General features: G+C 46.9%; 1 protein-coding gene across 1 annotated transcript in view; it reads left to right on the top strand.

Moving 5' to 3' along the window:
• Positions 1-17,712, top strand: part of LOC137347073 (adhesion G protein-coupled receptor B2-like) — a 1,240,702-nt gene that overhangs the window by 655,722 nt on the left and 567,268 nt on the right. Inside the window, exons 12-13 of the mRNA XM_068011112.1 lie at positions 16,062-16,170; positions 17,119-17,265. Coding sequence (XP_067867213.1) covers positions 16,062-16,170; positions 17,119-17,265 — 256 coding nt within the window. The remainder of the gene's footprint in view (positions 1-16,061; positions 16,171-17,118; positions 17,266-17,712) is intronic.

Here is a 17,712-nt window from a genome sequence, read left to right as displayed (position 1 = left end):
CTCAAACTATCCTGGTGGGGGATGGAGGTGTAGAGCGATTGGACGTCCATAGTGAAGAGGAGGCGGTTGGGACCAGGAAACTGGAAATTGTCAAAATGATGTAGGGTGCCAGAAGAGTCACGGATGTAGGTGGGAAGAGACTGGACCAGCGGAGAAAAGATAGAGCCAAGATATGAAGAAATAAGTTCAGTGGGGCAGGAGCAGGCTGACACAATGGGTCTGCCGGACAGTCCCGTTTGTGGATTATGTGCTGAAGTCTCTGGCATAGGCTTTGAACCCATGGCCTTCTAACTCAGAGCTGAGAATGCTACCACTGATAAGGCTGAGACGTATACTACTGTTAACTCGAGTTCCCACTTCCTCAAAGAAATCAAAGGGGTCAGTTAGATGGAAACTTCCTCTGAGAGAACGATGTTGCAAGTCAGTTTGGCTTAGTTGGCAGCACACTCAGCTCAGAAGAATGTGAGCCATGCAAGGCATTTGTGCACTTAATCAAGGCTTCAACACTTCAGTGCAGTACTGCATTGTTAGAGATACTGGGGTGTTTAAGGAGCTGAGAATGGGTTGGAGTCAGGTGGATAATCAAATTGAAGCATGACTGGCTCAATGAGCTGACTTCCCAGTTTAACTGAGGTGTGTTTGGCTATGTGTTCATCACCATTGAGACAGGAAGCTCAGCAATTAACCTGATAATGAAATGGAAATGAGGGGATGATAAATTCATTTTGACATTCTTTTGAACGCAACTGCTCCAGCACGGTTTTCCTGGGCTCAGGAAATCTGCCAGTGAATGGAAGGTGAGATTCAGGTGCAGTTCAAGGCGTTTTTAAACTTCAAATTGCCCTATTTCAGTAAAGACTCAATGCTTTGTCAGTTCCCTCTGGCAAATGTTTAGCAGAGAGTTCTTGTCAGTATAAAGGTTTATAAAAAATTTGGAGTCTTTTAAATAGACCTCAGCAGGATGGGAGGTGCCACAGATGTTTTTGACACTACATCAGATGAGGAAGCCAACCGCCATCAACAGCAGCGATGACATACTGTGGTGGGATCAGCAGGTGCACGGAAGAGAGGTGCTGAATAGCGGAGAGGAGACCAACAGAGGGGTGAGGTCGCGGGAGGCACGAGCCATGTGATAGAGTGTTAGACCAAGGTGCAGCTTCCAAGACCTACCTAAAGGGCAGTGCTTCCACAGGCTCAGATTGTCACAGCAGGTGATTCCTGACGTCTACAGCCTTCTTCAAGAAGAGTTGCTCCCTGCTGTACCTGGTAACCAGTCATAGCCCATTGCTATCAAAGTTACCATCACCCTCAATTTCTTTGCCTCTGGCTCCTTCCAGTGTATCACCGGAGGCAGGTCCAGGATCTCTCAGTCAGCTGTTCATAAATGTATAAGAAAGCTGATGTATGGGTGTCGACTTATGCCAACTTCCCCAGCGGCGACATTAGTCAGAACAAGTGAAGGATATTATACCATGAATGTACACCACCAAAGGTGCTCATGCAGGTGTGCGCCATATTCCCCTGGAGCTGTCATGATGCCTTTGTACTCCGGCAGCCCAACATTTCAGACCTTTTCATTTCTGGAAGCAGATTTAGGGCTAACTTGAAGGAGTCAAGGGATACCACCTTCAAATTTTGCTTATAACACCCAAGAGGAATCCCACCAGTGACGTGCAGCTGTGCTATGACCAGAGTCACCTGACCACCAGTTGTGTTGTGGTACAAGCCGTCAGCATATTGAAGATGCGCTTCAGGTACCTCGATAGTTCTGGTTGTGCATGTCAGTTTTTGCCAGCGAGTGTGTCAAGAATGATAGTGATGTGCTGTGTCCTGCATAACATTGCACAGCAGATTAGATTACAGGTGAAGAAGGATGAAGATGCTCATCATGCGTCTTTGAATGAGGAGAGCATTGAAGCAGAGGAGGAGGCTGAGGAATATGAAGATGGGGCACCCTTCGCCAGACCAACCGAGTATATTGCTCCCAGGGATGTCATTACAGCTAGAAGTTTGAGTTAAATATTCTGACTGGAACAAATTAAAATGAAAGCCGCCACCAGTACCAACCCACAAACACCACCACCACCCTCCACCACATTGCACTAAACCGTCCTTCAACTATGCATCCACACATTGCACATCCATCCAATAGGTCCCATCATGTACTTACATATATCATGAAATAAGAGAAAGGGTGAAGTGGCAGTCAGGATGCAATAATGGTGAATATGTGGAAGTGGTGCAAAGCAAATTAATTTCATGTGACATGGAAAAAAAGAAACCTAACAATATAAAATTTTGTCAAACACCCATCCTTGATGAATTACAATTTCTTGGCCTTACGCTTCCTACAACTTCTACATACTGCATCTTCTGTGGCTTTAGCAGAGGTAGAGATAGGCTACTCAGATCACTGTCCTAACTTCTGAGATGCTTTTGGCCTACATCCTCTGTGCTTTGCAGCCTCTGAAGGCCCTGCCAAAGACTGCTTCACCTGCACCTATGCAGAGGCAGACTCAATCACAGGGCAATAAGGCAGATGTTTGGGTACTGGCTGAGGGGTGGGGGGCAATGAGTGAGAAGTGGAAGCACTTTCAGTGGAGTCCCCACTTCCGCATCCCTTTTCACCATCATCCTTCACCTAGGCCAATGCCAAACCACCTCTACCACTCTGTGGCAGACCAGCTGAGTGAATATCAGTGATGCGATGTAAGGCCACAGATATGGTATCTGTCATCTTGTTTAAGGCACCAGACATGTTGACATCCAAAGACTGATCGGCCTTTGTCATGGCCTGCATAGACACATTTCAGAGCTGTGCTTGAAGCTCCATGGAGGAAGCCACTCTCTCCACGGCAGATATTCTCGCATTTACCTGCGGCACCAATCCATTAGTGCTCAAGTTTGACTCCTCCATCGTCTCCGCTTTCATGGAGAGTATGCATGCCACATTGGTCAGTACCTCGCAAAGTTGCTGCTGTCTCTCTATCATTCTCCTTTTAATGATGGCATCTCGTGTCCAGCTGACCAGAGCTTGGAGAGAATAGCACCCATCTAGAAGGACTCTTGACAGCTATCCCTATCATCAGTGTCTGCTCATGCTCACTTGTGAGATGTGAATCACGAGGTGAAAACCCAACTAACTTTCTAAGTCCACCCACCAAAGTGTGAGTACATGTGCTGGTACATGGCTGTACGTCCTGTGACAGTGTACATTCAGAATGAGTGTGGTCCTCTCTGAAATAGTCCTCATGCACCTCCTACGACGCTTGCTGTATGTGTGAAGGCCCTGGAAGACAAGAGTAAGGGATATGAATTAGTCGTGGCAAGGTAACGATCTTGACAATCAGCCTATTCAGTTTTCCCATAGTTCAGCCATTGATGAAATAATGTGTGTCAGAAATATTTGTAACTCTGTCTGCAACTTCTCTGTTCCTTCATCTCCATTTGAGGAGACAGATGTGTCACTTATCTCCATGCCTTCCTCCTCTGTATCTGTAAGCTGAACTATTTGTGGCAGTCCACCTCCAGTCCTGTCCCTCTCCCTTGCATTTTGCTTTTATTTCTCCTACAAGGGACGAAGAAGCAGACATGTGAGTGAGTAAAGGTGGAGTATTCACCCAATGAATGCAATGCATTCAGTGAGGATGACTAGAAGATAGATGTATCACATTGCATAAGGATTAGGGTAAGTGGCAGCAGTGGATGGATACATGGGGAGGTGAGGAAGTGCATAGAAAATGAAGGATGGGTGCTGCTGAAATTTAAGTAAGTATAAGGAATGAAGTATGAGGTACACTTGGCAAGTCAGAATGAGGGAGGTTGGGTATAATACATCACAGGATGTAGATGAATCAGCAACTATATCCTGTCCTTCGTTCATTGGTGTCATCTGCTTCCCAGAAGGTTGACTGCCATGGATCTCCACCTCTGTCTGTCCTGTGCTGTCCTTACACATTCTGTATACATCAACTGCATCCCATGCATTATATCCATCACCCATTTTCTTCTCTGCTTCCCTCTCCTACATTTTCCGTTGATCTTTCCCTCCAGTAATTGTCTCTGTCTACCGTCTGCTCTAATGATGTGGCCGAAATATTGTATATTTCTCTCTTTGATGTTGTGCACTAATTTCCTTTTTTCTCCAGCCATTTTCAGCAATTTCTCATTAGTCTTTCAGTCTGTGTATGCAGAACATCCTTATATATGTCCACATCTCAAATGCATTGTGCGTTCAGCTTATCAATAGTCTTTTTGTTTGTTGTACATGTGTCCGAAGCATAGAACATAGATGACAAAATATAGCACCTCAGTATTTTTTTCCTAAGAATCAGAATCAGTTTCTTTGATGTTAACAAGTCCTTCAATCTTGCAAAGCTGGTCTTGACTATCCCAATTCTTCTTCGTATTTCACAATCACATCATCTGTGATAATCTGCTCAGGATAAGTGAACCATTTCACTTAGTCATAGAGTTATATAGCACAGAAACAGGCTCTTCGGCCCATCGTGTCTGTGCTGGCTATCCAGTACCCAACTATTCTAATCCCATATTCCTGCACTTGGCCAGTAGCCTTGTATGCTATGGCGTTTCAAGTGCTCATCTAAATACTTCTTAAATGTTGTGAGGGTTCCTCTACCACCTCTTCAGGCAGTGCGTTCCAGATTCCAACAACCCACTGGGTGAAAAAATGTTACCTCAAATCCCCTCTCAACCTCCTACCCCTTACCCTAAATCTATGCCCCCTGGTTCTTGACCCCTCCACAAAGGGAAAAAGTTTCTTCCTATCTACCCTATCAATGCCCCTCATAATCTTTTACACCTCAGTCATGTCCCCCTCAGCCTTCTCTGCTCCAAGGAAAATAACCCAGTCTCTCTTCATAGCTGAAATGCTCCAGCCCAGGCAACATCCTGGTGAATCTCCTCTGCACCCTCCCCAGTGACATCCTTCCTACAGTGTGGTGACCAGAACTGTACTCAGTACTCCAGCTGTGGCCTAACTAGAATTTTATACAGCTCCATCATAACCTCCCCGCTGTTATATTCTATGCCTCGGCTAATAAAGGCAAGTATCCCATATGCCTTCCTAACCACCTTATCTACCTGTGCTGCTGCCTTCAGTGATCTATGGACAAGTACCTCTGACCTCCTGTACTTCCTAGGGTCCTACCATCCATTGTATATTCCCTTGCCTTGTTAGTCCTCCCAAAATGCATTACCTCACACTTCTCAGGATTAAATTCCATTTGCCACTGCTCCCCGCATCTTACCAGCCCATCTATATCTCCCTGTAACCTAAGGATTTCCTCCTCACTATTTACACCACCAATTTTCGTGTCATTTGTACCAGGACTTGTCCATTTACTACAATTTTCACTTCTGGGGTTTTGTCTCTGCTTATCACCCTTGCCTTGGTTTTCTTCACATTCTTTCTTAATCCATGTTCCACATTCCTTGCATTCACTTTGTTTACAATTTCCTGTAGTGCCTCTTCTGATTCTGCAGTCAGTGCAGTGCCATCTGCGTATCTCAAGTTGTTAATGTTCAACCCACCAATATTGCAACCTGATAGATCTTCTATGTCTCTGAAGATACAGTGTGGGGACATCACACAGCCCTGGCACACTCCTCTTTTGATTGGGAAACTGTCTGACAAGCCGCTATCAAGTCGCATCACCGCTGATTGGTTCCAATATAGATTCTGAATGATCCTTTTAGCATTTCTGTCAATTTCTAGTTTGTTTAAGCACTGCATTATTTTCTGATGATAGACTCTATTAAATGCCTTCTCATAGTCTACAGAGCATACATACGCAGGTTGTTCTGCTTCCAGGTATCTTTCGATGACTACTCTCAAGTTAAAGATGCCTTCTCTTGTTCCTTTCTTTGGTCTGAATCCTGACTGACTGTCTTCTATCTCTACTTCGAAAGACTTGTCATTTCTTTCCAAAATGAGGATAAAAATCATGTTCATCATATGGCTCATAAGGCTTACCTGTCCTGCTTAGGGCATTAAACTGCATCCTGCACTACATCCAAGACTAGGCACAATGCTCCCGCGCTCACCTCTCAGTTACCTCCAAGCATGCCTTCTTGGTGAGAGTGGTGGGCTCCTTCCTCCCTTGGCTGGGAAAAAGTATGCCCCTCCTGCTCCTGACTGCACCCAATAGTAATTTCAGGGAATCATTAAACATAGGTATTGTCCTTGCTCTCTATGCCTCTATCCTAAACACCTCCTGGATCCTCCAAGTTCCTTGCCTTTAAATTTTGGACTGGGGAATCACATCATGTGGGTGTGCATCATAACCCCTGTGCAGCTTAGAGACACAAAACCTGGCAGTCAGAATTTATTACCTCGATCAAGCTGAAATTGGAGAATCCGACCCATTGACTTTACTTTTGTGTTTTACACATCCAATCCCCACCATTCCCAAACCCCTGCTCAGAACCTGCCTTTACATTCATATTGGGGCTACTGTCATTCAAATAAGGCATTAAGAGAAAGATCCCACTATCTCAAGGAGAACAGCAGAATTCTGATGTCCTGTCTAACATTTATCTGTCAAATAGCACCTACAAAAACAAATGATCTCATTTGTGTGGGACCTTGCTGTGCACAAATTGGGCAGAATTTAATGCGGCCATTTAATGTGGGAATGGTGGCATTGGAGGAGGACAGAGAATCGTGTTGGAACTATCTGCCCCGAAATCCTGCATCGTGATCTCGGTTCTGTATTTTGTCAGTGGCGGGAAAGCACCATGTCAGCAATGCTGCCCCCACGCAATGGGAAGCTATTTTAAATTGCTGAGAGGTTGTTTATAATGCATTTGCATATCATTATTTGGGATTTAATGATTGGCTCTTGATTTAGTGGTCAGCAGGCAGCATTCACGTGCCTTTGGTTTTACGGCCGTTAAAACCTGATGGCACCGAGACGAGAGGCTTCAGAGACTTGACAGGGAGGCAGACCTAAGCATCGCTGCTTAGGTGAAGAGGGGGCTTCACAGGTCGCTGTCAGACTGTGTTGCTGTGTGCTCTGCAAGGGGTCTTGGGATCTTGAGGGCTGTGCAAGGGGGATCGGGGTCTTGAGGGCTGTGCAAGGAGGATCAAGCTCTTGGGGGCTATCCAAGGTGGATCGGGGTCTTGGGGGCTCTGCTAGGGTTTTGTGTGGATTAGGGGAGCCTGAAATGGGTTATGAAACGACTATGTGATGGTCATAGAGCTGGAAGAGAGTTCGGCTATCTGCATGGTTGGTCTTTGAATGCCATCAGGGACTCTGCCAAGAGATTTGTTAAAAGATCAGTTGCCAAGACAGGGTTGATTCTGCATCGACAATGCACTGTAGACCTACAGGTCATCTGACATGGTCTCATACACCCTGTCTGTTTGGACTCCCATGGCATGATGCGGTGCCTTTGATGGAGGGAGGGCCAACAGGCTGCTGCGCCTCTTCGTGAAGCTCCACGATGAAAGCAACAGCAGCCTGCCATGCCAAGAATGGCCCACCTGCATCAGAGGGTATACCGGAGTCGAATCAGCTACCTCCAAATGTCCAAGCGCAATTGTCACTGGAGACTGTGCCCCTCCAGGGAGGCCGTCATTGACTTATGTGCCCTGCTGCAGGACGAGTTGCAACCTATGGGATTTGAGGGTCACCCTATGCCAGTGGCCCTGAAGATCACAGTGCACTCAACCTCTACGCATCTGGCTCTTTCCAGGGATCCACCGGGTCATATGTGGCATCTCCCAGGCAGTAGCCCACTGCTGCATCAAGGAGCTGACCAATGCCCTACTTAAGAGGGCCGCCAACTGTGTGCACTACTGGACCAACCCTGACAGTCTGGCTGAGAGGGTCATTAGTTTCAGGGCAATCTCTGGATTTCCCTGCATGCAGGGTGTAATAGATTGCACACATTTTTTTTAATTCATTCATGGGATATGGGCATCGCTGGCTAGGCCAGCATTTATTGCCCATCCCTAATTGCCCTTAGACGGTGGCGGTGAGCTGCCTTCTTGAACCGGTGCGGTCCATGTGAGGTATGTACACCCACAGTGCTGTTAGGAAGGGAGTTCCAGGACTTCAACCCAGCAACAGTGAAGGAACAGCGATATAGTTCCAAGTCAGGATGGTGTGTGACTTGGAGGAGAACTTGCAGGTGGTGATGTTCCCATGCATCTGCTGCCCTTGACCTTCTAGTTGGTCGAGGTCACAGGTTTGGAAGGTGCTGTCGAAGGAGCCTTGGTGCGTTGCTGCAGTGCACCTTGTAGATGGTACACACAGCTGCCACTGTGCTTTGGTGACCTTATGATTGAAGGAAGGTCATTGATGAAGCAGCTGAAGATGGTTGGGCCTAGGACATGTGGTCATCAAGGCTCCAACAGACCAGCCAGCTGTCTTCATCAAAAGGAAGGGCTACCATTCATTCAACGTTCAAATGGGCTGCAAACAACGAAAGCATTTCCTGCAGGTGTGAACCCGCTTCCTAGGAAGTAGCCACGATGCCTACATACTTCGACAGTCACAGATGCCACAGCTTTTCAGGTCCCCCGCTTGCCTTCAGGGAGGGATACCCATTGAAGACATGGCTTCTCACACCTGTGAGGAACCCTTGTAATGCAGTGGAGGAGAGATACAACAATTGCCATGGATCCACGCAAGTGACCATCAAGCAGGCCATTGGCCTATGGAAGATGAGATTCCGCTGCCTCGATCGATCAGGTGGAGCCCTGCAGTCTGCCCCAGTGAGGGCCTCGCCTATCGTGATAGTCAGTTGTGCTCTGCACAATCTAGCCCTGCAGTGAGGGAAAGCCTTTCATGAAGATGAGATGCCTCAGCAATACCCCTCCACTGACATGGAAAACGCAGCGGAGGGAGCAGAGCAAGCAGCACTGGATACTGAAGATGCTGCTCCGGAGGCCAGGCAGGTAGAGCGACGTGCCAAGGAACCAAGAGAAAGCCTCAAGTTCCACCTGCAATCATCCTGATCCACATATCATCCTGACTTGTAACTATATTGCTGCTCCTTCACTGTCGCTGGGTCAAAATACTGGAACTTCCTTCCTAACAGGGTGTCCCTACCCCACATGGACTGCAGTGGTTCAAGAAGGCAGTTCACCACCACCTTCTCAAGCGCAATTAGGGATGGGCAACAAAGGCTGGCCTAGCCAGCGATGCCCACATCCCATGAATGAATAAAATAAATAAATAAACAGCCACTTCCAACCACCCTGATGTCCAACCACAGAGACTCCAATTAAGACGCACCTTAGTGCATGTAGTCAGTCACCTCCTTTCCATTTGTGTTCCCTGACTTGTGAACAGTTGCAATGTGCACTACTGTCCAAAGGAAAACATATGTTAATGAGGGCTATGGGCACATTGGCATTGCATTAAGGGAAAAAGGGGAAGTCAGTAGCTCACAATAAAGGCATAATGGAAAAATGCCTCCAAACAATGATTGCTCATAATGATAACAAAAAATGCTTAATTAATAATTAAATTGTATATGTTCTACACCTGTGAGTCCCCAAGAATGGCGAGGTGGATTTCTTAATATGTTTGAGACTGCTCCCATACGGTGTGATCCCTGCGACAGCAGCTGGGCTGCAGGCAGGCTGCTGATCAGGCTGCCCCTTGGCCTAGGATGACTGCAGTGGGTGTCCTCTGGGTGCCTGAGACTTGGAGGGTGCAGGAATCTCCTCAGGCGTCCCGGCTGATGGAGCTGGGTTCACTGGCAGAAGTGCTGGGGAGCCGGTGTCCACACTTGGAATGCCCTAAGGGGAGCTCCCAAATGTGGAAGTCAGCCTCTCCTCCACCCTTTCAAGTCTCATTTGAACCTCCCTGCTCACCAGAGAAGGATGAGGAGCAGATGCCTCCAGGCTCTTGGTCTTTCTCTTGCCTTGCTACTGCTGCATTGAGCTCATGGCCAAGGTGATGGTGTGCCGATCTGTGCATATCTGTGGAATCTGGCTCTCCATGAAAGTCGCTAATCTCTCAAAGGAGGAAGCAATGCGCTTGCATGCTCAGACATGGCAGCAATCATGGCATGGATGGACTCCTCCATCACCCGCTCAAGGCTGCGCTTGGCCTCTGGCATCTCTGCCAGATAGTGACTTACCCCTCTCTGCAATGGAGCATGCCCTGTGCTGTCGACACCAGAGGCCCATCATCATCCTGGGACTTAGCATGGGCCTGGCCACACACAGTCCTCTGACTGTCAGAAGCCTCGGGTGTCTCAAATGCAGCCAGTTGCTCGGGCGCGAGTGCAGTGCTCTCACCAGCTGTGACTCTGATTCTACAGCTGAATGCAAACCCACAAGGTGAAAGTATCTGTGCTCGTGGAAGGTGCAGGAGAGTCATGGGATAGTGCATCCTTCGACTGCTGATTCTCCCCAGAGGTAGAATTTGGTCCCCCTTCCACTGGAGTCTCCTGTGGATGCCGACCTGTATGAGAGAACACAACACAAGCATGTGTGGGTTAGGATGAGCAGATCTAGCCATGCCAACTGATGTGGGTCTCCAGAGGTGAACTGTATGTTGATGGAAGTCAATCCTCACTGTCTTACAGGGAGACTCCAGTCTCATCATCTGATATGGAGCAGCCGCCCTGGGTCCCTGCCAGTTCGTGTACCTTCTCATCCGCTGTAGAGAGAGCCCTAATGTCAGGGATCCCTCCGCCAGTCCGTGATGTTTCCCTCGTGTCGTGGGCTCACTTGTCCTGCTAGTGAAAAGAGGAAGTCATACTTTGCTGAAACATCAATGTGACAGTTCTGCAAGTGGCAGCCCTCGACCCTTACTGGGCTTTCCCATCTAGCTGATCCCTCCTTCAGCTCTCAGGGGAGCTAAAGGGGATGAACTGTGAAAGAAGGCGGTCTGGCACCAAAATACAGCCATGCATCTGTCTGGAGGAGGTGATGCATAACCCCCTTTGCCAGCGCTTCTGTGATGCGTCCTTCCCCATGTCCCACTTCCTACTGCGAAGCCTCATGCAAACACTCAAATGGAGAGGGGTATGGAGCACTCAACTTAACGAATGAGGTCGTTGACTCTCTTCCTGCACTGGACCCATGTCTGGGGGTGACCCCACGGCTGCTGAGCTCCTCAGCAATCTCCGTCCAGACTTGCTTGGTCAGGCGGGAGGGCCTGTTCTTGCCATCACTGGGGAAGCGGACCTCCCGCCTTTCCCTTGCAGCCTGAAGGAGAATCTCTAGAGAGGCATTGCTAAACTGTGGAGCCACCCGGTGTCTTCCTTCTGCCATGGTCGATGCAGATTCGGGTTCAGCTTCCTTGTTTATCAGTCCGATGCAGGGTTCCTGGGACAGCAAGTAGCAGCCAAAAGGATCCTGAGGCACCAGTGGCAGCCAGAGGGGTCCTGAGGCACCAATGGCAGCTGGAGGGGTCCTGAGGCACTAGGGGCAGCTGGATGGGTTCTGAGACACCAGGGGCAGCTGAGGGATCCTGGGCCTCAAGCGACATCTGGAGGGATCCTGGGGCAGCATGCGACACTGTGGAAGGCAGTCCTTTTCAAAAGGTAGGAGTGAATGCAGGACTAGCAGGCCTTTAAATATGGCGCCTGCTCCGGGATCTTCTAATGACATGATGAATGTCTCATCTCACAAGAACACACAAGAAATAGGAGCAGGAGTAGACCATATGGCCCAATGAGCCTGCTCTGCCATTCAATACGATCATGGCTGATCATAGGATTCAACCCCACTTTCCTGCCCGCTCGCCATATCCCTTGATTCCCTGAGAGACCAAAAATCTATCTATCCCAGACTTAAATGTATTCAACGATGAAGCATCCACAACCCTCTGGGGCAGAGAATTCCAAAGATTCATAACCCTTTGAGTGAAGTAATTTCTCCTTATCTCAGTCCTAAATGATCAGCCCCTTATCCTGAGACTGTGCCCCAGTGTTTTAGATTCCCCGACCAGCAGAAACAATCTCTCAGTGTCGACCCTATCCAGCCCCTTTAGAATCTTATATGTTTCAATGAGATCACCTCTCTTCTAAACTCCTGAGAATACAGGCCCAATTTACTTAGTCTCTCATCATGGGATAACCCTCTCATCTCAGGGACTAATCTAGTGAACCTTCACTGCAATGCCTCCAATGCAAGTATATCCTTTTTTAAATGTGGAGACCAAAACTACACACAGTACTCCAGATGTTGCCTCACCAAAACCCTGTACAATTGTAGCAATACCTCCTTATTTCTGTTCTCCAATTCCCTTGCAATAAAAGCCAACAGCCATTTGCAACATGCCTCCCGTCCCCTGCCGCATGATTGAGGGGGTTGGGGGGATGTCAATTGCCTCCAGTATGTAAAACGGCCACCTGCTGCGTGATCATGGTGGGTTGGCCATACACGTTGCATTCGGGAATGCGACCCATTTCTCGACTCGCTGCTGGTTCTGGCGGCGGGCTCATAAAATTCAGCCCATTGACTGCGTGTTTTCTTAATAACAATACTGACTACACTTCCTATGCACATCATTTGTTGTGGGGTGCTTTGGGATGTCTTGAAAAAGTGCTAAGGGACTATATACATACAGGTCCTTTCTTCCTGATTACCAAGTTCTGATTTCACTCAGCTCTATCTCACCACCACCTCTCTGGATGCCTCCACTGTCTCTGATTCATCACACTGCTTGGCAGCCATCCAATATTGGATGAACAGAAATTTCCACCAATGGAAAATTGGAGCCATGGGGGGAGAAATTTGTTCACAGAGCGACACCTTCAGCAGCGCGACACAGACTTAGGTTAGTTCCCTGGGGTAGGCAGCGCCGCAGGCCACAGCTTGCATGGCATTCTTCAGTGGTACCAATGAAGAATGCCATGCGGAACATGATCCATGACACTGCCTGCCCATGAACAAATTTCTCCTCCACTTTCTTTGGTCCCTGCCACAAACTCCATTCCATGTCCACTATTTCCATCCCCGTGAACTGTCGGAAGCTGAGCTAGACTGTTCACAAATTTGGTGTTGTGTTTGACCCCGAGATGAGCTACCAACCCATATCCGCTCCATTACTAAAACTGCAAACTTCCACTTCCGTAATATCGCCCAACTTCAACCCTGCCTCAGCTTATCTGAGACAACCCTCTGCTGCTGATATCTTCATCCATGCCCTTGTTACCTCTAGACTTGACCACTCCAATGCTCTCCTGGCCAGCCCCCCATCTTCCACCCTAGGTAAACTTGTGCTCATCTAAAACTCTGCTTCAAGCCTCATTCACCCATCACCTGTGTGCTTGCTGATCTACACTGGTTCCCAGTTCAACAAAACCTCAATTTTAAAATCCTTATCCTTGTTTCCGCTGCATGGCTCACCCCTCCCTATTTCTGTAACCTCCTCCAGCCTGTCACTCTAGAATTGGCCTTTATAGCCACTCCAGGCGCTGCTCCACACACCACTGATCACCTCCAGGCGCTTACCCATTGTCTCTCGAGATAAGGAGGCCAAAGAGAATTGCACATCCTTAGTTTTAATCACTCAATTACTGGCAGCTGTGCATTCAGCTGTCTTGGCCCTAAGCTCTGGAATTGCTTCCATAAACATTAAAAGCAAAATACTGCGGATGCTGGAAATCTGAAATAAAAACAAGAAATGCTGGAAATACTCAGCAGGTCTGGCAGCATCTGTGGAGAGAGAAGCAAAGTTAACGTTTCAGGTCAGTGACCCTTCTTCAGAACTGGCAAATATTAGAAATGTAAAAGGTTATAAGCAAGGACTTCTGTGTTCTTCTGTGTGACGTCTGTGTGACTTCTCCAACACAGACGTCCTCGAGGCGGCCAACATCCCCAGCTAATACACCCTACTGAGCCAGCGGCGCTTGAGATGGCTTGGCCATGTGAGCCGCATGGAAAATGGCAGGATCCCCAAGGATACATTGTACAGCGAGCTCGCCACTGGTATCAGACCCACCGGCCGTCCATGTCTCCGCTTTAAAGACGTCTGCAAACGCGACATGAGGCCCTGTGACATTGATCACAAGTCTTGGGAGTCAGTTGCCAATGATCGCCGTAAAGGCGGGGCTAAAGTGTGGTGAGTCGAAGAGACTTAGCAGTCGACAGGAAAAAAGACAGAGGTGCAAGGGGAGAGCCAACTGCGTAACAACCCTGACAACCAATTTTGTCTGCAGCATCTGTGGAAGAGTCTGTCACTGTAGAATTGGCCTTTATAGCCACTCCAGGCGCTGCTCCACAAACCACTGACCACCTCCAGGCGCTTACCCATTGTCTCTCGAGACAAGGAGGCCAAAGAAGAACAAAGGTTATAAGCAAGTAAAGTGGAGGTGGGGCAAGAGATAACAAAGGAGAAGATATAGATAGGACAAGGTCACAGAATAGCTGACCAGAAGGTCGTGGAGCAAAGATATGTTAATGGTGTGTTGAAAGACAAAGCATTGATACAGAAAGAGTGTTAACGGACTGAAAATTGAACAGCCACAAGTACAAACATGAAAAAAGTGGGTAAGCAAACTGAAAGATGAAATAAATAAAATAAACACAAAAAAAAAATAAAAAAAGGAAAAAGAAAAAAAAACTAACAATAAAAGTAAAATGGGGGGCCCACATTGCTCTGAAATTATTGAACTCAATGTTCAGTCCGGCAGACTGTAGTGTGCCTAATCGGTAAATGAGATGCTGTTCCTCGAGCTTGCATTGATGTTCACTGGAACACTGCAGCAATCCCAGCACTGAGATGAGAGCAGGGGGGAGTGTTGAAATGGCAAGCAACCGGAAGCTTGGGGTCCTGCTTGCGGACCGAGCGGAGGTGTTCCGCAAAGCGGTCACCCAGTCTACGTTTGGTCTCCCCAAAGTAGAGGAGACCACATTGTGAGCAGAGAATACAGTATACTATATTGAAAGAAGTACAAGTAAATCGCTGCTTCACCTGAAAGGAGCGTTTGGGGCCTGGGATCCACGACCTTCTGGTCAGCTATTCTGTGACCTTGTCCTATCTACACCTTCTCCTGTGTTATCTCTTGCCCCACCCCCACTTTACTTGCTTATAACCTTTTACATTTCTAATATTTGCCAGTTCTGAAGAAGGGTCACTGATCTGAAACATTAAATCTGCTTCTCTCTCCACAAATGCTGCCAGACCTGCTGAGTATTTCCAGCATTTCTTGTTTTTATTTTGCTTCCATAAACATCACTGCCTCTCTACCTCTCTCTCCTTTTTTAAGATGCACCTTAAAACCTACCTCATCCGTGTGATTTTCTCTGAGCAGCCCCCACCAAGCTGTTCTGGACCACCTTGAGCTTTCACAGATTCCCCCAAGCCTCTGTCCGACAACAACCTGCATTTATATAGTATCTTATCGTGGTAAAACCTCCCAAGGTGCTTCACAGAGGCATAATAGGACAAAATTTAATGCCAAGCCACATAACAAGATATTAGAACAAGTGACTAAAAGCTTAATCAAAGAGGTAGGTTTTAAGGAGTGTTGTGAAGAAGGAAAGATGGAGGGGTTTAGGGAGGAAATTCCAGAGCTTGGGGTGTAGACCGCTGAAGGCATGACCACTAATAGTAGGGCGAAGGAAATCTGAGTTGCACAAGAAGACAGAATTGGAGGAACGCTGTGTTCTCTGAGCCTAGTAGGGCTGGAGAAGGTTACAGAGATAGGGAGGGGCAAGACCATGGAGGGATTTGAACGCAAGGATGAGAAATTTAAATTTTAGCTGTTGTGGGACCAGTACTTCGGCAAGCACAAGGCTGAGGCTTCTGAATCCCCAGGGAGGTGTATACAATTCCACCAAAGCTGTAGGTAACGTTATCCAAATTCTTGTTACGCTCTTAATAATTAACAACTCAGTGCATTGTTAGTAATGAATTTATTTAACTCAAAAACTTAACCTAAGTTGTGCATTTAAAAAAAGTACTCATCCTGGATTACAACTGCTTGCACTTCCATGCCCCATGAATAATGAATTACACTAGGTCAACTGCTGAAATTGAAATAATGGTTTTCTCAATGGAAGAATTTTTGTATTTAATCGCTGTAGTACTGATAATGCAATAATGTTGATTCGTTCCACTTAGGTTGCACCTGGATCAATCTACTTGATGCGGGTGGTTGAAGATTTCATCCATATTGTGGGTCATGGGCTAAAGGTGTTTCAGAGCACCCTCATAGTGACAGATAATCTTGGTAAGTTCAGAAGTTGTAAGCAATTTGTTTTTCTGAGGCATTGAAATAAATTGCAATGTCAATGTAACTTTCAGGCCACTGTGATTTTCTATGTCAAAGTAAATAAATACTTTCCAATACCTGTCTTTGGCTGAGATTGTGCCACTCTCCGAAACTCTGATCAGTTTACCAACTGATACTTGTCTTGGGTCGAGATTGTACCACTCACACTCTGATCAGTTCACCCATTGATCTCTTTATGGATGAGACTATAGCACTTTCCAACACTGTGATCTGTTCACCACTGACCTATCTATTGGTGAGATTATAGCACTCTCTAACAATTGACCGGTTCACCCACTGATGCGCACGTTACGGGAAACACGACATCCTGCCCCACCCAATCCAGCCGCCCTCCCACACCTCCACACAATTTTCTGTGTTTGCTTTTAATTATTTTGGGGTTTGATTTACTCAGTTTTCTGCTTTCTCCCCTGATGACACTGATTTTTGCTGGGATTCAGTTCCTGGAGCAACAGAATCACCTTGTCCAACTGACCACTCCTCATGTAATATAGTAATTGTTGGCAGACAATTTGACCATGGAGAATATCACAGCAAATTGCAATACTGTTTTCACTTGATGTAGATTCTAATTGAAGTCATTAAATATCTCGTAGTAGTGGGATTACTTGGTACTTTTCTCTTCCCCATCCCAAGAGTACTCTGGCTGATGGTAGCACTGCAACTGCTGCCTGGATGAGTTCAGCAAACATGGCACAGACCAGGAATCAAGCATGGGCTTTACTATTCTGTAAGGGGTTACATACTGAGCCAACACAAAGGCTACACAGGCACTCGTTCATTGATAAGTTCATACTTACATTGTGTAAGATGGGATCTACGATGCCAAATAATATAACTGCAACAAGAGTGATTGGAGCAATAATTTCTTTCCCTTCTTTTCAGTGACTAGCATTCAACGAGAGCCTGTATCTGCTGTGTCGAGTGATATCAGCTTCCCAATGAAAGGCAGGAGAGGAATGAAAGATTGGGCGAGAAACTCAGAAGACAAACTTTACATTCCAAAAGAGGTTTTCATGCTTTCTTCTTCAGGTACCTGCAATTCATGTTGTTGCGAACCAACATAGTTATTACTGTATTGCCATGGGCTGATGAGCCTATCCTCATCACTGCCTCACAGAACATCAAAGGTACTTGAATCAGTTGAAACCTTTCATCCTTTTATTAATCAGCTTTATGTAACTTCTTCCACATTAAAGTGTAGAAAAACTTTAGTTTGGAGGCATTGCCCTATGATGTATCCCATATTAGAATCAGGTGAGAGTACGTCTACTGTGTGTGTTTGTTTATGTACCAAGTTGCATGCATGCGAGGTAATGTTCTCTGTGTGGCACTGTATTCACTGTTATAGCTAGTGAGTGCAAGCATGATATAGTTCCTGCCACAGTTATGTTACAGTGACTGTCAGCAAGAACAGATTCACGTCATTCATTTATTTGCAGTTTAAGGGACTTTGCTGTGTGCAAATTAGCTGCCATC

The sequence above is a fragment of the Heterodontus francisci genome, chromosome 31 (genome assembly GCF_036365525.1).
Source record: "Heterodontus francisci isolate sHetFra1 chromosome 31, sHetFra1.hap1, whole genome shotgun sequence".
Lineage (NCBI taxonomy): Eukaryota > Metazoa > Chordata > Chondrichthyes > Heterodontiformes > Heterodontidae > Heterodontus > Heterodontus francisci.
The sequence above is the reverse complement of the archived record's forward strand: the minus strand, read 5'-3'. Positions and strand labels throughout refer to the sequence as shown.